General features: G+C 37.2%; 1 protein-coding gene across 2 annotated transcripts in view; it reads left to right on the plus strand.

Moving 5' to 3' along the window:
* The first annotated feature begins 211 nt into the window (after positions 1–211).
* The window catches only part of CLINT1 (clathrin interactor 1), a 58,916-nt gene continuing 39,217 nt past the window's right edge, over positions 212–19,910 (plus strand). For both annotated transcript variants that reach the window (XM_015063884.3, XM_015063885.3), the window contains exon 1: positions 212–443. In XM_015063884.3, the coding sequence (XP_014919370.2) occupies positions 403–443 (41 nt within the window). In that variant the 5' untranslated portion in view covers positions 212–402. The remainder of the gene's footprint in view (positions 444–19,910) is intronic.

Raw genomic sequence — 19,910 nt, forward strand, 5'->3', positions numbered from 1 at the left:
AGATTCCTGGTCCCCACCCCAGAGTTTCTGGTTTTGAAGGTCAGAGGCATGGGGAAGGGTGCGTAGGACCGGAGAGTCTAACAGAAATACTACCAAGTTTATCACACTAACTCTCTCAGCTTAACCTGTCCGCTAGGCCGGGGGAGAACTACAAGTCCCGGCGTGCCCCGCGCGCAGAGGGCGGAAAGTCGGGCACTTCCGCTCCACGCAGCGCCTCTGCCCCCGCGTCTCGACGTGTCACCGGCGGCGCCGCGGCTGTGGCAAGAGAAGGACCTAACTGGGGGAGTTCGAGGCGGCGGGCGGCGGCGGTGACCCCGGCCAGGATCTGCCCCGGCGCGGAAGTGTTCCGGGGTCTGTGGGGAGCAGGGGAGGGAGCCGGCGGCTCGGCCCGCGCGGGGCACGATGTTGAACATGTGGAAGGTGCGGGAGCTGGTGGACAAAGCGTGAGTATCGGGGGTCAGTTGTGGCCAAGGCCCACGCAGAGGAGGGGAGGAAGGGGGAAGGGGAGCTGGCCCTGCGCCCGGGGCTGCCCGCGTCACGCCCCCCGGCTTGGCCAGTCCCATCATGGCGGCGACCGGCTCTCTCTCCGACCCGGAGCAGGTCCCGACCCGCGAGGGTGAGAAGGGACCCTTCCTCGTTTCAAAACATCCTGTTAGCCCCCTCCTCTCCTGTGCAGGCCTTCTTCACCTTGCCCCCACCCCCATCCCTCTAGGCACAGACCCTTTGGTCAGGGGAGGGGGCGGGGTTGTCCAGAGCTGGGTCACTGCCCTAGTTGGAGGACTGTCTTGGCCCCAGGCTGTGGGTTTTGCCTCCGGGGCAGCGGGGAAGGCTTGGAGGTGGGGGACGCAATGCACTGACCCTCTGTGTTCTCAGGGTGTGATGCGGATACTTAGGCCTGGTCGGGTTGCTTACTAGGTTTCTTTTAATTCCTAATGAACCTGAAGTGTTGGAGTGGGTGGTAGGTGTAACAAGTGGCCATTGTGGTCAGGCTGAAGTTACTCAAGAGGAGATTCATCCTTTGCTTTTCTAACACTAGTGAAAGTAAATCACCACATTACTTACTGTGATTCTTCTTTTCCTCTGTTTCCTTTTCCACTACATTTCATTTTTGGAGGGTCACTTGTTCCATTGGGCTTAGTTAACAAGTCATTAAGAAATTTACCCTGAAGAAGGAAACAACCCGGGTTTATATCCCGTTGATCTGCTTTTAGCTTCCCTGACAGGTAAAATGACTAATGCATAGATGATTTCCTATAAGAGTTAGGTTATAACTTTAGTGTCTCACTACACCAGAAAAACCTTCACACTTAACAGACGTAACATTAAGGACTTCTAGGCCAGCAGGAAATAAAGTTTAAGAATTTAACCAGTCCTCTTCCTTTGGCTTCTAGTGATTGTGCAATACGTGTGGTGACAGAAACATTGGTGATACCAACCCAACCTAAAATCAGGAAGTGTTGATGGCAAACTTTTGAGTTTTTCTTGACACCAAAAAAAAAAAAACAAAAAAACCACACCAAAAACCAAAAAACACAATTTATAGTGGCTTGGATAATCATCAGATGGAACTTAGAATTTGACCATATTTTCCAATTTGCTGTGCTACCAAGAAGGCAGTAGAGCACCAAAGGGACATGGGTTTTAGAGGCTTCAGAGCTGGGATCAAGCTCTGTAACCTTGGCAAGTTAAGTAACTTTAGGTGCCCCAGTTTTCTTAGGTGCAGTATGAAAATAATGATAGATACCTACCTTACAACGTTGTAAAGCTTAAGGACTAAGGACTTTACATATAAAGCTCTTGCCACAGTATATTTAGATCAGTATACTTTGGATGACTGTAGCAGATGTTCTGCATTGAGAGGGAGATAAACATTAAAAGAGAAACGCCACGTTTGAGAAATGGTTTGCTTTAATAATTTTCCTTTATCAGCTGTTCATTTGACCATTAAGTCCTCAGACGTTTATTTTGGGTTTGTTTTGCTATTTATATGCCCTTTGCTTCCTAAAGATAAAATCATGGTTCTTTTCCAGATACAGGTTCATTAGTTTTTTATATTTTTAATTTTTTTCCAGTGGACACTGTGCATGCCTTATTGGATCACTGGTTGTTTATCCAAGTGTAAAGACTTGGATACTAGCTTAAATAGTTTTGGAAGTCCAAAAGTCTCTACAAAACTCTTTATTTCTAAGCCAGAGAGCAGCAAAAGAGATCTAAGAAAAACCTTGTTATCGTAGAGAACTAAGTTTGTGGTACTCACAAATTTGCAGAAGCTATATACGTTTTTCAGGAGACAGAAATCAAGGCAACGTTCCTGCTGATGTTGTACGTTTGCTATTGTTTGTCTTTATCACTCATGTTACCAATCTTCAAGTGTTCAGGTGTAATTTGGCACATAAGTAGTTATCAAGTCATCTAATGGAAGAACTGTTGTTGAAAAAGAACTTCTGTCTTCCTTTTTACTACCCATTTTAAAATGGAGACTTGAACCAAGTTCAGGAACGTGTAAGAATTCTGCCACTAAGGACTTGTTAAAGTTTTTGTGGGTGTCTGACACATGATATTAAGATTAGAATGTGAGGTTATTTTACTGAATACTTAGAATTTAATTTTCATCTTTCATTGGCAGGAGAGAAAAAAATTCTTCCCTCAAAATGTAAGCATCTTACAGAACCAGTACCTGTGGCACAGTGTCCAGTTAGATTCTTCACCTTAAAATGCCATAATGGAGGAGAAACCAATCTGTAGAATGGCTGCTTTGATTATTAGAGGAATAAGGTATTGAGGGAACTTGGAAATGAAGAAACGAAGTGATTAAGGACTGCTCGGAGAGTTTGGATTAATAGAATGAGGTCTTATGTATTAGGAAGGGCACAAGTTAGGGGTTTTAGAGACCTGGGTTCAGATTCTGATACTTCCTTTTAAGCTAGCCATATGTATAATTTTGCAGAGAATCACATAAATATCCAAATGATAGATTCCTTATCAGTAAAATGAGAGGATGAGGGTAGACAAAGTCTGTTTTCAACTTTACTGGCTATTTGGAGACATGAATTTCCATTGCGTGGGCAGGGGGGAGATATGGAACTGGTATTTCATAATGGCACATAGATTTTGGAAAGTCATTCTCCAGCGACAGTTTTGGCTGAAAAAGGATTTTTTTTAAAAGTGGTAATCAATAATTGTTATATTTAAATGCTTTATGCAGTAAATAAATGCAAGCAATGACTCAGGAAAACTAGGACTTTTATTTAACATATATCCCTACCCAGCGAGGTTTACTTGAGAAAGAAAAATGTTTTCTTTCAAAATGTGTTCCCTAGAGCTGCAGTTAGATCAAGTTTATGGTGGCAGTTCTGAAGTATAACGATGTATTTCAGATATTGGCTTTTGAGAGCTTGAAGACATGGAGGGTGAGGAGATACTTTCCACAATTGTTGACCTCCTGGTAGTATTAAATGGCTTGGTGTGCAGAATACTGTGGAACTGAGGAAAAGCAGATAAAGTCATAGGCCAGCCAGAGCTTAGAGTACCAGTTTCCTCCCACTTGTACTCAAGTTGCATGAAAGGCAGCTGTGGCAGGAAGGGATAAGTGGCACCACTCCCACCAACTAGGACTAGCTTGACCATTATCATCGTGTGACCTGCCTTCTTGTAATAAAGTTGGATTCTTTGATATTTTGTTATCCCACACATGGTATAAATTAAAAGTTGCTACAGTTCTGTTCTGTTTTTTCTCCAAACTTTGGGAATGTAGTCAACGTGACAGATAGTGGTAGATCAAAATGGCTACTTATTATTCAAGCCCAGTTAATCCTTCTCTTCCATTGCACAGAGTAGTACTAGTGGTAAATCTATTTCATCGGTGGCCCTTACTCTTTTTATGATAGTGATTCAAATAGTGCTGGCCAGCTACTATTGGTGGGCAACTGCTATTGGTAGTCCTTTCTTATTTTCTTAAGCATAGCTTGCGTTTTCCCTTATAAGTTGATTTTTGTTGGTGTTAACATGCGGTTTTATCCCCTAAATGTTTGTAGAGCTATAGAAACTACTGTTGCCTAGTCTAGACTCCAGGAGAACCTTTTACTTTTTAAGAAAATATTTCATTCAGTTATTTCAACAGATAATACATTTTTTTTTTTTTTTGGAGTAGTACTGTATTTTCTGAACTTGAAAAGTACAATACAGGTACCCTGCCTTCAAGAAACTTGCCATTACAATTACACTATATTTTGAACTTACTGTCAGTTTTGCTTTTTAGTCACCAGATGGTTTCCCCCTTATTTTCCCTGTCTTCCCAGTAAATCTCTGTTCCGTTTGCTTCTTAGAATTTGAAAGCAGACATGATTGTCAGCTTTTTAGTCTTCCCCTATCAACTTTTTTGGGAACCAATAATAGATCATTGTTATTAGTGAAATAATTAATTATCCGCCCTCTCTTATGGTAAGTGGATATAAGAAGATATTAAGAATTTAATTCCAAAGACAGAAGAGTTTAATTTATCTTCTGCCAATATTTTTGTAGTTTAAATTAGCCAATTTAGTACTACTGTCAAAATGCTTTTAAAAATCACTTAGTTGTCTCTTATGTTTTTCTGTGCCCTGTAGTGTTAGTTTACAAGTAGTTTTTCGTTTGTTTACTGATATATCCACTGAAAGTACTTGTGTGTGTGTGTGTTTTTTAATTTAACTTTAAGTACCACTTATTTAGTTAATACTTGTGGTTTTTACAGTATGGCTCCACAGTTGAACCTTTTTGTGTGCTCTTAAATTATTTTATTTCATTTTTTTAAACAAATTAGTTTTTAATGTTTATTTATTTAGAGAGAGAGTAAGTGCCATCAGGGGAGGGGCCGAGAGAGGGAGAGAGAGAATCCCAAGGAGGCTCCGTGCTGTCAGCACAGACCCCGACATGGGGCTTGATCCCAGGAACCATGAGATCATGACCTGAGCTGAAATCAAGAGTTAGATGCTCAGCCGAGCCACCCAGGCGCCCCTCTTACTTATTTCTAGTGTTTACTTAATAATTCTTTTAAGAAAAAGTAAAGAGTAAAGGCAGCTTTTTTTTTTCTTAATTTTTTTTTAACGTTTATTTATTTTTGAGAGAGAGAGAAAGAGCGTGCGCAAACAGGGGAGGGTCAGAGAGAGACAAAGACATAGAATCTGAAGCAGGCTCCAGGCTCTAAGCTGTCAGCACAGAGCCTGACGCGGGGCTCGAACCCACAGACTGTGAGATCATGACCTGAGCTGAAGTCATGTTTAACCGACTAAGCTACCCAAGTGACCCAAGAGTATAGGCAGTTTAAATAACATTTTAATCTTGAAGAAATTGTATTGTTTTATCTTTCATATTAAGATATATCTAGCTGTGAAAAAGTACTTTTTTAGTATTTGTAATAGCTCTTATGTACAAAAAGTTAACTCCTTTTAACCTCAACTGACATTACTTAACATTCTTGGACAATGTATTTAAACTGTTTATTCTTTTATGCCTTTTTTTATTGTTTGTTTTTTGAGAGAGAGAGAGCGTGTGCAAGCAGGGGAGGGGCAGAGAGAGGGGGAGACACAGAATCCAAAGTAAACTCCGGGCTCTGAGCTGTCAGCACAGAGCCTGATGTGGGGCTCAAACCCTCGAGTTGTGAGATCATGACCTGAACCGAAGTCGGATGCTTAACTGACTGAGCCACCCAGGTGCCCCTCTTTTATGCTTTTTTAAGGTGTCACTTCATGAGCTTTCCTTGTTTGGTCTAATTACATATGTTTATCTATATGTTTTTATAGTAATTTGCTAGCAAAACACATTCTTCTACTATACCTCCAGGTGATATTTAATGGATCTAGGAAGCAGTTTGGTTCAGAGATCAGAACTGAATCGAAATCTGAGGTCTACTATGAAGAAACAGTGGTCTTGGGAATTGGAACAATATCTCTTAAATTTTTCTGTCTGGAAAATGGAGATGATACGTATTTTACAGGGTTCTTGTGAGGATTAAGTTCATGTGAAACACTTAGCATATTACCTGACATAAACTTTGAAATACCTATTGTTATTATGTAATGCAGAAAATCATTTATAACATAGAAAAAAACAAAGGAATATAGTGTTTAAAAGAATAAAGAAAGTATTGTTGTTAGATTAGATTATTTACAAGTATGTAAGGACTGTGTCTTAATCCATGCATCATTATTTTCAGTGAGCGCTCTTTCATAAAACTCTTCACCTGAATGGACATCTTAACCTACATATAGGAAAACTCATATAAATATCTCTAATGTGTATGCCATGTGTTGTTTTCACCAAGTCATAAATGCTTTTACTTTAATATTGAAAACATGTTACAGAAGTAGAAGTAATTCTTTAAAAAGATATGTTGAGGAATAAAGTCTTTGGGGAGACATATTGCAATTTCTATCTGCTAATCTTTGTTCAGTTTGTTTTGTAGTTTCTAAAGATATTAAAGATAGTACTAATGTAAAACATTCTCCTAAAATGTAAAAAGATTTATTTTTTGAACTTGACAGTTAATTCTTTTTTTAAGTTTATTTTTTTGAGAGAGAGCATGCATGCAGGGGTCAGGGGTAGGGATTGAGGGGGAAGAGACCAAGAGAGAGGGAGAGAATCCCAAGCAGGCTTCATGCTGTTAGCATGGAGCCCGATGTGGGGCTTGATCTCCTGAACCACGAGATCATAACCTGAGCCGAGACCAAGAGTTGGACACTTAACTGACTGAACCACCCAGACATCCCCTAATTCTTAAAGAAACTGAACAGTATCAAGAAAAAGAACCCTCTAAGTAATCAAATTTGCCATCTCTGACAATAGATGAGCAATATATACAGGGAACGCACATTGCAGAAAGGGCTTTCCGATTGTTCAGCCCATTCTCCCAAGTTGGCAAGAAATTCTTTTGGCTTACCAGAGTTCTTTAGCCTGAAAATTAAACACAGGTAAAAGAACATAATGTATTCCCGTGTTGGAACTAATTTATAGCTAATTATGATTTGTGGATAAATTTAGCTAATGAATTATTAGTTGGAGTAATTTTGTTAATGCGTAACAATAGGCATGTTTTGTATTTAAGTGAGTTTGCCAATTGTTTTAGAATGTCTTTTGACATGCAAATTTGTTTAGTTTCAAAATTCTTAGGAAAGTATTTAAGTTCTACATAATTCAAATATCAATAATTTTTTTCAATTTCCACATAAATTCACCATTCACCATTATGTGGTAAATGTGTATGCATGCTTTTGAAATGTTTCACTCAAAAATTCTCATTCAGATAGCCTTAAATTTTTAAAATAGCAAAAATATATGCATTGAAAATTCAGTTTCCTGGGTTTTTTTGACTTTTGTTTTCATGTATTTTTAGAAGATCGTTAAAGAACAATGCAAATAAATATACTGAGGATTTTTTTCTATTGATTTTTCTCATATTTGTTCTTCAGCTTAGGGTTGTTGATTAAAACTGTTTTTATTTGCAGCTAAACCACAATGGTTAAGTAACATCCTTAGTTTGATGTGTTTGCCTTATATTTAGAAGTTTGGTACTGAATGGGCTTTTGAAGTGTGGCTCATTTCTCATGAAGCCAAATAAAAATTTTAACCCTGCAGTCTGCTCTCCACACAGCAATGATTGATTCTTGAAAAATACTAACTCAGATCTGTCTCAGCTTTTCAAGTCACTTCTCATCTCCCTGCCTCTCAGCCTGTACTCGATCTGGCTCTCTGCTGCCCCCTCTGACCCCATCTTCCATTACTCTCTGATTCTCTGTTCACTTTCTGTTTAAAATAGCATGCATCCACCTAAGTCACTCATTTCCACCTCTGCTTCTTTTATTTACATGTATTCTGCTGCTGCCTCTAGGATGTGAACTCCTTGAAGGCAGGGACTTCGTCTTGTTTACTGCTGTATTACTAACTCTTAGAACAGTGTATGTTATATAGTAGGTGCTCAATAAATATCTTTGACTATGTTAAGTTTGATAAGCTGATTTATATTACTGAAGAAATCTTCTAAGTCCATGTATTTCTAATAAAAGCTAATAGTTATTTAGTATCTCCCATGTGCCAATAAGAATTATGACAACATTGTTATCATCTCCAATTTATTGATGAGCAAATAGGCCACAGAGAAGTCCAGGAACTTGCTGAAAGTAACACATCTAGAAATAGAGTCTAGATTTAAATATAGATGTTTACTTTCAGAACATATATTTAACAGTTTTTGCTAACTTTTACAAGACATAATTATCAAAAAAATATTTTACTATAATAAAGGTGAGTTGCCAGTGTATACTTTATACTAATTACAAATTACTTGTTGAAATATTCATAATATTTAAAATTTCTGCACCAAATTCATTGAGTGTTTATTCTTTTTTCCCCCCCATATGTACCTGTCATAAAAGAAAAATTTTCTGGACTCTTGATGTACTTTGATGTACTCTTGATGTACTCTTGATGTCTATATGTTAGATGCCCCTCAACAGAAGGAAAGCAAACAGATGTTTATGTAGGTGCAAAAGAAAATCTTTAGCTATTGTAATGAAGGTATTCACTACTTAATCCTAAAATTTGTGACATTTATGGGGCGCCTGGGTGGCTCAGTTGGTTGAACATCCAACTTTGACATAGGTCGTGACCTCGCAGTTCATGAGTTTCATCCCTGCATCGGGCTCACTGACTGAGCCTGCTTTGGATCCTCTTTCCCCCACTCTCTCTGCTCCTCCCCTGCTTGTGCTTTCTCTGTCTCAAAAAAAAAAAATTATATATATATATATATATATATATATATATATATATATATATATAATGTTTTTTAAATGTGACATTTATAAACATTATGTGCTTCAGAATTAGTAGTCCTCTGTAACCAGCTTCCACAACCTATTAAAGTTTCAGATAGTTTTTTGATTGTGGTCTTTGCTGTGCCCTTAGTGCTGTGTCATATTAATCTGTAATTTATGCCCAACTTTTCTCAGTTTTTCTTCAGACTGAGCATTTAGAAATAATTTTTCTTAGTCCATTATATACTTATCCAAGTACTGTATTTTTGGCATAGATTGTTAAGTATTAAAATGTTATGCAGTAACTGAAAATATATTACTGATATCCTTACTAATCTTGGCCATACCTCATAAAGGTCCTTCAATGAGTGCTCATTTAACATCTACCATGAGCCCTGTAGGGTACTATGAGAGACAGACCTTATGGTTCCAGTGGCATTTATGATTCTGTCAAGCAGATGCACTTGAAAAACACATGAAAAGCACATGAACAAGAAATAGAGAGTAATACAAGATGGTATGATATCTGAATTTAGGGTACAGGATGTAAATATTTTTGAAATTCAGAGAATAAAAAGAACAGGACTGAGCAAAAATTCATGAAAGAGATACATCCTGAGACACTTTTTTTTAAGTGTTTATTTTTGAGAGAGAGAGAGAGAGAGAGAGTGTGAGCAGGGGAGGAGCAGAGAGAGGGAGACACAGAATCTGAAGCAGGCTCCAGGCTCTGAGTTGTCGGCACAGAACCCAAGGCAGGGCTCCAACCTACTAGGAAGATCATGACCTGAGCCCAAGTCAGACGCTTAACCAACTGAGCCACCCAAGCGCCCCCTGCCCCCGGTTTTTTTTTTTAAAAGCATATTTACCTGAAAGGAAGGTGGCTGAATAAGGTATCAAACATGAAGTGCAAAATCTGAAACAGGTGAAATAATGATGTAGATTCACTGATAAGAACCTGCACCCAGATGGTTGTGAACATAGGGTGACATCAGTGAATACTCTGAGAAGATGTCCCATTGCAAAAGGAAGTCCCCTTTCTATTCCAATCAAATAGTCCAAATTAAATAATTTGAAGTATAGTTACTTGGGTTTTTTTAGAGCTTGAGGGAGAATAAATTATAAAGGTCTCAAAATTTTGATAGGTTCTAGAAGTAATTTCCTTTATATCAGAAAAGTTGAATCTAGTTTTCAGGATTTGGAAGTACATTTGGATAAATCCATGTTTAATCAATCAAGGATGAAAATGAAAAACTATTAATTTAAATGAAATATCAAAGTATTTGACATCATATGGAGGTAGTTTTATAAACCTATCATTGTTGAGGTAGGTGCAGGATTTCTCGTTTTAGCATTGTTGATAGGATTTTTTAGTTACATACTTTTGGTTAGTGTTTGGTATTTGGCAGTGTTTCCGAACTTAGATAGAAAAAAAAAATGTTAGTCATGTAATCACACTGTAAATATCAGGCATTTGTGTCTACAAAGATGTAATTTTCACATGTTGTCCCAGTACAGAATATCTCATCAATTTATCATTCTCTCAGAAGAGTTTTATGCTTTTTCTTTTTTTAAGGTTAACTAATTTCAGTACTTCCTTTTAGATTTTTTTCCTGAAGGAGTTAGGCAATATGTTTAATAAAATTATCTTAATAGGGTATTTTAAGCAGAAGTAGGGTGCCACATATTTGAAAAAATAAATGATCTTGAGTGTGTCCAAGTTGAGCAGATTGCTTTGGATTTCAACTTTATTTATTTATTTAAAAAATTCTTTTAATGTTTATTTATTTTTGAGAGAGAATGAGCAGGGGAGGAGCAGAGAGAGAGAGGGAGACCTAGAATCCGAAGCAGGCTCCAGGCTCCGAGCTGTCAGCACAGAGCCCGACTCAGAGCCCAAACCCACGAACCATGAGATCATGATACGAAGTGAAGGTGGACACTTAACTGACTGAGTCACGCAGGTGCCCCTCAATTTTATTTTTAAATGAGTGGTGGAAGGGGTATTGAAGGGGAGACCTGATAAATTAAGAGATTTTGTCCACTTCTGCTGTATAAAACAGGATAAGGTCAACTTTCCAGGACTGTTAAGAGAATTAAATGAGTTAATGTATTGTGGAAATGTTACAGTGAGTTCTCAATACATTCTTGTTTATTGCTTTCATTTTGTTTATTTAGTTTTGTCATTGTGAGACAGCTTTAAAAAGTGATAACCCAAAATTAAAAGATAGAGATGAACAAAGACTGTTCTATTAGAATTAAGTAGAGTAACAATTTCTTAGATTAGTTCCAGTTAATAGAAATTTAGAAGTTGGCAGAAATTTTTTAATAAACTTTTAAACCCCTTTAACAGTAAAATTTTACTATTAAAAGTATTTTAGTGGCTATTCTATCCATACCTGTAAAAAGCTAGAACACAAATAAAATTCTTAACACTATACTTATTTTTAAATACCTTAGATATTTGATCTGTTTGTGAAACCGTATGATAGCTCCTGACAAGAAAAAGATCACATTGTCCTTTCTTTATAAAAAAAATTTTGGGGGCGCCTGGGTGGCGCAGTCGGTTAAGCGTCCGGCTTCAGCCAGGTCACGATCTCGCGGACCGTGAGTTCGAGCCCCGCGTCGGGCTCTGGGCTGATGGCTCGGAGCCTGGAGCCTGTTTCCGATTCTGTGTCTCCCTCTCTCTCTGCCCCTCCCCCGTTCATGCTCTGTCTCTCTCTGTCCCAAAAATAAATAAAAACGTTGAAAAAAAAAATTAAAAAAAAATAAAAAGAAAAAAAATAATTTTTTTGATTTACTAACTTGTGTAAGAGGCCTTAAACTGTCATCAATAGGGAAAGATTTGTTTCACCATTAACACACAAAACAATGCAAGTCTAAAGTTCTTTAAGTAGAGTAGGAGTGGTTTTGGTTGTTGAATAGGAATAATATTCCATACTTTAAAAAAAAAAAAAAAGAGGACCTTGAGAGATTAGGCTTTTAAATTTTATTACCTTGGAAGCTTAGATTTTTAAAATTCATTAGAAATTGCACTTGAGGAACTTGTACCTGAATTGATAATGTGTACCACAGGATATACAATTGAATTTGTAATCACTGGTATTTCCACAACTTTCCAATAAACATTTTATGCTAAATATTTGACTAAAAGTTTTTCTAGCAAGTGGGAATGGGCGTCCTAGTTATTTAGAGTCATGAATATTCTATCACTATTGTATCTAAATATAACATTTTGCTAGCTTTTATTAACTTGCCATTAAATATGGTAATAGGTTACTGTGATACGTGGAAAGTTTGGAATTAGAACAGTCCTGAGAGTTTCATTGAGGGTGTTTTTGTCCTATTTATTAGTTGAGTAAAATGTTTCACTGTGAGGATTTTTTACTCATATCAATACTTAAGACTGCTTGACATGCTAACATGGTTTGACACAGGAGATGTGGTGTTTCATTACTAATTGTTCCTTCACTATAACTTAAATATAAAATGACATTAATTATAAAGATCTGGTAAGCCTCAATTTCATTATGTGTTTTAACTCTGATAAACTTTAACAATTAAACTTAATGCATTTTGTATCTAAAAGCATAATGGACACTCTGTATCTAAACTCTTGGATGCTTTAATGGAAGAGTGATTGGGCTTGAGAAAGCTAGTTCTTGCCTAGTTCAAGACTGAAATATATGATCTCCAAATTATAGAATCAAGAAAATGATAGCTCAAAATGAAAAGGAAATAAGCCCAACCAATGATTTTCATGAAGTTTGACTTCGTTCCAAGTTATGTATGTTACCTAGAGAGATAAATTAAAAAAAAAAAAAATGATTGAGCTAAGAGTCACACAACATTAACCATTTTAAAATGCTGAATTCAGTGACATTTAGTATATTCACAATATTGTGCAATTAGGCAGATTTTTAAATAAACTTTATTCTGAGATTTAAATTTTAACAATAGTAAGGAAAACACCTGTATATCCTTTACCCACATTCACCAATTTTTAAGATTTTGCCATATTTGCTCAACATTCGCTCTTCCTCTTCCACTCTGCATTCGCATGCACACACACTCACTCACACACACACTTTCCTGATCCGTTTAAAAGTAGGTTACATGCCCCCTTTGCCTCCAGAGTTCAGTGTGCATTTCCTAAGAACAAAGATGATTCTCTCACATGGCCATAGTATGGATATTAGATTCAGAAAACTTAACATTGAAACAGTAATTTTATCTCTTTGTAGTCCATATTGTAATTGTGTCAGTTGTCTCATTCCAGTGCACAGTTCTGTCCAGAATCATGTATTTAATTGTCATGACTCTTTAAGTCTCCTTTAATGAAGAGTTCTTTAATCTTTCTTTGCCTTTCATGATGTTAGTATTTTTGAACATAATAGGCCAGTTATTTTATAGAATATTCCTCAATTTAAGGTTAGCTGGTGTTTCCTCAGGTATGTATTCTGAGCTGGGATATTACATTAAGTAATAACATGTCCTTTTCAGGAGGAAAACAAGGTGTGTATGCTCTTTTAATTTTGAGCACTCAGTTAAAGGCGTCTGGTTTCTCCATTATGTAGTTGTTTTTCTCGTTGCAACTAATAAATAGTCTGTGGGAAGATACTTTAATATCTCTCCTCATCAAACTCCGTCCCCCCTCCCCCCCCAATTTAGCATCTACTGATGCTTTTTCCTTGATGTGATAGTTAAAAATGATGACTCCTCCCTCTTCAACCACCTTCCCCCACGATCCATCCTTCAATATATAATTACCAGTTTACTGTAAGGAAGAGCTCTCATTTTCCCCCCTCTGTATATCCCTCCTTTGTGGATTTTCATTTTATTCAGTGCCTTGTAATCCCTACTGTCCTTATTTATTTCAGTACTCAAATTGTCACAGATTTGGTCACCAGGAGCCTTGTAAAGTTGGCTTATGTCCTTTTGGCACTTTTCTTTTTTTAAGCATTTTCTCACTTTCTGGCACAAGATGTGTGAACCTTTTTCTGTACTTTTACTCCCTCATCCATGGAATGAGCCATTTCTCCAAGGACCCTTGGTTTTGATTACTTTTAGTGGTGAGGCAGATTTTTAGAATGAAGATTATATCGTAGATTATATATAGAGATTTTTGTTGTAATTAAGATGTTGCTAGAATGTCTTAGTATGTAGAAACACCTATAGTACAAAGAGTTGGCACATGGGACAAAGAGGTTTTTTGAAGTGTGGTGGTGATTTTCTTTTGGATAATTAAGGTTTTATTTTCAAATTGAAACTTTAATGGAATTGCTGTTCTCTCCATGCTTTTCCCACTTACAGCAATGTAATTTGCTTTCCATAAATCAATGAAGTATGAAAAGGCAAAAATCGCAGCATGTGCTTTACAAGTGTATATATTGTAGATAATCTGATTATGTCAATAAAATGCTCCCGTAGAATGTATTCTTCCAGTGGTATTCCCTGTTACAGCCATCTACCTGTAATTCATATACTTCTCTCCTGTGATAACTTGTTTGGATTTTGAATTGTTTATGCTAGATGCTGATTACTGAGTAATTTAAGTCTCAATTATGGCAGCACTATTCTAATTAGAATGCTGGATGTTGGCACTTAATTTAGCAAACAAGTGTAAAATGTCTGTGTGACATTTGTAGAAATAAGTATTGAGGATTAATTTTCTGTAGATAATCTTAGGATGTATATCGTAAGTATAGACTTATGCTTACTTTATCTGCAAACCAAATACATAACTCATTTGGAATATGAAATCCTTTTGACTTAAATTGGAAAAAAATGGCTATAGTTGAGAGTGGCATTTTTCCAACAATTACAAAAAACATTGTGTGTGTGAAGAAGCAGCAAAATTACACAAGTTTAAATAATTAAAACAAATACAAGTAATTGGCACATTGAGAGTAGAAGAGTTTGAGAAAATTAATGGAGATGCAACATTGGTGTTTGATTTCAACATAGGTAGTATCCCTTTGGCCATGTTGGAATTTATGAGGAGTAATTTGAAAATAACATACCCACACTCCTTTTAGACTGATAACATTTTTCCAGATAGAGGTGTTTTTTGTTTGTTTGTTTGTTTTTAAATATATGATGGTAATCCTCTTTTAGTGAATGAATTAAAATGTATTCTTAATGTTTATATAATCTCTGATAAAAAGACTGAAATTATAGGCATGCTTCTCATGTGAGATGGCCAAATGACAGAGGATGAGGTGTTGTACTAAGGATTGCAGGAAGCCACAGGATGACCTAGTTTATTTTTTTCACGAATATTTATTGATTATTTGGAACTCTTTAAGATACTCGAAGTGTAGTTATAAACAAGTTTTGGTGGGGAGAGACAAATAAAAACAAATAAAATAATCACATTTTTTAAGTGTTATGAAGGAAAGGGACTGAAGTAGAATGATGAATGGGAGGGACTGTTTTAAGTAGGATTGGAGAAGGAGACCTTTCTGAGGACATGGCATTTATGTTAAGACTTAAAAGATTTTAAAGTATAGCACAGAGAGTAAAGGAAAGTATCCCAGAGAGAAGATGCTGTGGAGCAAGCAAAGTGGAGAAAGAGCTGGTGAGAAAGAGAACAGTGTGGCAAGAACATGGAAGAAGGTAGTCTCGGAATGTTTGGCCATTGCATGGAATTTGGATTTATTTTAAGTATAATAAAAAGCTGGTGAGGAATTTTGATAAGCAAGAACGTGAAATGATTCCACTTATGTATCTACTCTTGGTGCCGAGTTGGATAATGGATCAGAGGGGGACAAGTAGAAAGAGGCAGTGGTTAAAATTGTGATTTTATCATAAGAGGTTAGGATCAGAATCTCTGAACTTCATTTGTGAATTCAGACTAGCTAGGTTGAAATCCTAAGCATACCACATTTATCTCTGGATTCATACTACCTGTGTTGAAATCCTAAGCATACCACTTAATAGTTGTATTAAGCAAGATACTTAACCTCTTTGTGCCTCGGTTTCCTTATCTGTGAATGGGAATGGTGATGTTAACTGCCTCATAAAGTTGATAGATCAGATGAATTGTTTGTAAAGGGCTTAGGACCTTGCCTGGGCCATAGAGTTAGGTAAGGCCTAACTCTTTTGCACAGCTCTTCTTTAGTAACAGATTGTGCAAAGCAAAGACATGGTTCCAGTATGTACCAGTTTCAGTTAACAGGGCGCCATGCAAAATGAGGGCTGTTTATATGAGAAGTACAGCATCTGTAGTCACCCTTGATGACTCCTAAATCGATAGTTGACACTGAGCATAAGTAAGAGATTTAAAGTTTTTGAAGTATTTTTTTAGCCTTTGATTTCAATGTTTTAGCTCTACACATGTTTCTGTGGACATAGAATTCTGCCAACATGTCTTAACATTTTAAGTCTTTGCTAGGGGTTACTAAGTTAACTTTAGGGGATATAGCAAATTAACAAGTCTTTATGGCCATGCCTTCAGAAGACCTGAGATTGAAACTTTATTCCAGAATAGCCTCATTTCTTTTCTTTTCTTTTTTTTTTAAGTAGGCTCCGCACCCAACATGTGGCTTGAACTCACGACTCTTGAGATCCAGTCGCAAGCTCTACTGACTGAGACGGCCAGGTGCCCCACCATGATGGCCTTTTTAAAAATTTTTTGAGAAAGTGATATTTCTCACGTCATTCTCTTTGTATATTTGTTGGTCAGAGATTGTTTATTTTAGCCCCCTCTATTCGTATCTTAATCTCCGTTTGTTTGTTTGTTTATTTTTGTCTTTGTCTTCCATCACCCTCTCTCTTACCAAGAGATTATAGATTTCATTTGTGTATTCACTGGTCAGTTATTAAATACCCATTTTATATGAGACATTCATGGTTAGGTACTAAGAGGGGAATAAAAATGCATAGTATATGCTATAGTCAGTTCTTGTTATTTGACGTGCATAGGTTCTACCAGAGTCACCACAAAAACTGAATTAGCAAATGCCGAACCATTGTTCCCAGGTTAGATTCCTCTGGGCCTCTAGTCACATTTCATCATCCAGTCAGTGCATAACCATGTTTTGTGTCTGTTTCTGTATGAAGATGTCTCAATATACATACTGTTTTCAGTGACACTGAGCTCAGGGCCCAACAACACGTTACAAAGCTTATCTGACAGGTATTTTTTCTGTAAGGCACATTACAGCATACTTACACATAGAAACTCTAGACAGCACTTCAGCACCAGGCTTAGAGATCATTAAACAGCGAAATCACCAACAAAAAGCACAAAGATGTGAAAAATAATGGCATTGCATAAACCAGGGAACAGACACTTGTTTATGGCATGAGAACTAAAGGCAGAACATCGCCTTTTGGCCTCACCTGAGAATGTGCCCAACAGATGAGTCAAATCTTTCACTGCTCTGCACATATTCACAAATGACCATGAAAGTGCTGTGAATATTGATTTTAGTCTTACAAAATTTTAGTAATGCTAAAATTTTAGTAGTGCTCATTTTAGTGAGCACATTCACAAATACAGAATCCTCAAATAAGGAAGATCAACTATACTTGTTTTTTAAAAACTTACAGTGTTTTAAGGGGGAATTAAGATATGTTCATACATAGCTATTACATAGGGTACAATATAATTCATAAAAGTTATAAATGTAATGTTTATTTTACCATAGGAAGGGGAGGTTATGGGTTGGCAGGAATCAGGAGGACTTTACTTTTGCATCTTTGTTAAAAACTAGGTTTGAGTTTTACTGAAAGGAGATCATTCTGGGAGTGAACAGTTACTGAGGTAAGAAAGGGCATGTTTAAATTTCAGTTGTTATCCCATAAAGGAAATAAAACAGAAGCAGTGGGAAGAAAGGCTAGGCAGGTAGATTGAAGCCAGATCAGGTAGGTCCTGAACACCAGAACTTTTTGAGTCAAAGGGAAGAAGCTATTTAACCTATTTGCTCAATTACTTAATAAATACTATGGAACATCTGCTATCACCAAGTCTGTTACAGGCACTGGGGATCTTTAAAGTGAGAGACAGGGGTGCCTGGCTGGCTTAGTCAGTTAAGTGTCTGACTCTTGATTTCGGCTCAGATTATGATCTCACAGTTTGTGAGATCGAGCTCCGCGGCAGGCTCTGTGTTGACAACACAAGACTGCTTGGGATACTGTCTGCTTCTTTTTTTCTTTCTTTCTTTCTTTCTTTCTTTCTTTCTTTCTTTCTTTCTTTCTTTCTTTCTCTTTCTTTCTTTCTCTCTCTTTCTTTCTTTCTTTCTTTCTTTCTTTCTTTCTTTCTTTCTTTCTTTCTTACTTTCCCTCCCTCCCTCCCTCTCTCCCTCCCTCTCTCTCTCTCTCTCCCCTTCTCTCTCGCCCTCTCTCTCTCTCTCTGCCCCTCTGCTGCTCATGCTGTCTCTCTCTCAAAATAAATAAACTAAAAATTAAAAATAAAGATAGAGACAACTTGTGTCCTCTGGATGTTTTCAGTCCAGAGGGGGAGACAAGAAAACAAATGTGCCTGTTATAGTACACTAGTTTTAGTTTTAGTTCAAGATAAAGAGCAGGGTGCTATGAAGAGCATATAGGCAGATCCCCAGAGTTAAAGGAAGGTTTCTTGGAGGAAGTGGCATTTAAACTAAACCCTGATGATAAGGTGAAGTGAGGCTGGTGACAGGGCTGGGGGGGGGTAGAGGACTTACAGACAGGAAACAGTTCATGCAAAGGCCTTGAGGTGAGAATGATGGTGATGGGACTGAAAGAATAAATTGATATCCCACATGAAAGACTTTTTGTCATGTTAAGGAATTTGGACTTCATCTTGAAGGCTTCCAACGGAAGCCTTTGTTGGATTTAAAAAATGGGGGCTCAGTTACATAGGATTTGTATTTCAGCAAGAGTTCACTTTGGCTCTGGTCTGGTGGGAGATAGAGGAAAAGCAGAGACACTAGTTATAAGATTGTTGGCAATAATCTGGGTGGGAAATGGTCATGACCCTGTGCTGAGGTAGTGGCAACGTGGGTAGGGAGAAGTAGATGGACATATTAGAGACACTTAAGAACCACCGTAGGTAGAAAAGTCCAGGAAAATGGACTTTTAATGCTGAATAGGAGGGGAGGGAAGTAATGAATTATGATGTTGAAGCCGTAACTCTGGATGGTACTGTCCACTGATCACACAAAGAGGAAAATACTTGGGGAAGGTGGTGATGAATTTGTGGTGGACCACATGGCCAACGGTAAATATATTAGGAAGCTGAATCTAGTCACGGTTTGAAGGATAAGTGGAGAACACACCCCAAATGGAGACATTGTTAAATGTTGGAGCCTAGACTAGAGATGTAGTCTCTGAGGGAAAAGGCTCCCAAAGATGACTCCAAACACCCAGCACCTGCATGCAGCCTGCCTGGCCTTACCATGTACCCTGCAGATCATGTTTCACCCTGAGAAATCGTGAAGCCGCCTGAATGTTGCTCCTTCTCAAATACATGAAAACTAATAATTTTAATTGTTAAAAAGCATCTCTAATCTGGAAGAAGAAGAATTTTATCACCCCTTGGGACTTAATAAAACTAATCTCATTTTGAGTATCTCATATACGTGTTTCATTGATCCTTGTGAAAAATGTTACCCCTGCATCGGGAGGGCAAGAAAAACAGCAGTAAGTGTGAGAGTTAGGGACTGTGAGAAGAGCCAATTCCTCTCTTTTCTTGAGCTCTTTGTGCTGTTTCTGTTCATTCAGTGATGTGTTATAAAATGTAAAATAAGTAAAACATGCAAGAAAAAAGGAAAGACGTTATTAAATGAGGATTGAGAACTTAAAGCTAAAAATAGAGAACTTTGAAGAGGTTGGAATAAAGTTTAAAAGTTTTTAAAAACTCAGTGGAAAAAAAGGGCCCAAAAGTAATACTGATGAGACTTAAAATAAACAAGATAGGAAACTGAAATCAACAGTAAAGATCAATCAAGGTTTTTTTTTAATAGGTTAAAAATAAGTGAGATGTAAAGCAAGATAAAAGGCCTAAAACCAGCCATCAGATAAGAATTTAAAAACATAAAAGGTTAAAAGGAAAAGCTATCCATTAAAAAAGAATAAGAAATAACAGATACTAAAAACAAGAGTGGTAAGATGAAAGGTATAGACATTTTTGTGAGTCTAATATTAAGG

This window comes from Acinonyx jubatus, chromosome A1 (genome assembly GCF_027475565.1).
Source record: "Acinonyx jubatus isolate Ajub_Pintada_27869175 chromosome A1, VMU_Ajub_asm_v1.0, whole genome shotgun sequence".
Classification (NCBI taxonomy): Eukaryota; Metazoa; Chordata; class Mammalia; order Carnivora; family Felidae; genus Acinonyx; species Acinonyx jubatus.